General features: G+C 59.7%; 1 protein-coding gene across 1 annotated transcript in view; it reads left to right on the forward strand.

Moving 5' to 3' along the window:
* Window positions 1-243: 243 nt before the first annotated feature.
* The window catches only part of LOC104834235 (arachidonate 12-lipoxygenase, 12R-type-like), a gene marked incomplete at its 3' end in the record, with an annotated part of 4643 nt that continues 4382 nt past the window's right edge, over window positions 244-504 (forward strand). The window contains exon 1 of the mRNA XM_010571404.1: window positions 244-387. Coding sequence (XP_010569706.1) covers window positions 244-387 — 144 coding nt within the window. The remainder of the gene's footprint in view (window positions 388-504) is intronic.

Consider the following 504-nt stretch of genomic DNA (forward strand, 5'->3'; position numbering starts at 1 on the left):
ACGGCCACATCCGTTGAGATGAGATATGCCGGATACGGGCCAGTAACGATCATCTGATAACATCTCCTCTTGAGAAAGAAGGACCGGCCGCCCGGCTTGTGCAACGGTTGCAGGGCTCGCGGTATGCAAACCACCCAAACCAGCGGGTTTCCGCCCCCCCCCAAAAAACCTCTCGCCCCTACGGCCGGTTGCTTTTTGAAGGCATCTCTTGGACGTTGCAGTGCGTCTTCGGTGGAGCTCACCATGGCCGTCTACAAGGTGAAGGTGGCAACGGGCGACATCCTCAAAGCCGGAACCAACAACTCCATCTCCATCACCTTGGTGGGCAGCCGCGGCGAGAGCCAACGGACAGCCATCAAGCACTGGTTCCTGCCGGGGACGGTGAGTGTGGGGACATGAAGGGGTGGCACGGGCTGTCCTGGGAGGTCCCGGCATGGATATTTTGTTGGAGAGGGTGGGAAAAGGGCTGGGTCACCTTCAAGGTTTGGAGGGGGGTGGTGGTGG

This window comes from Haliaeetus leucocephalus, unplaced genomic scaffold (assembly GCF_000737465.1).
Source record: "Haliaeetus leucocephalus isolate CR32 unplaced genomic scaffold, Haliaeetus_leucocephalus-4.0 Scaffold324, whole genome shotgun sequence".
Lineage (NCBI taxonomy): Eukaryota > Metazoa > Chordata > Aves > Accipitriformes > Accipitridae > Haliaeetus > Haliaeetus leucocephalus.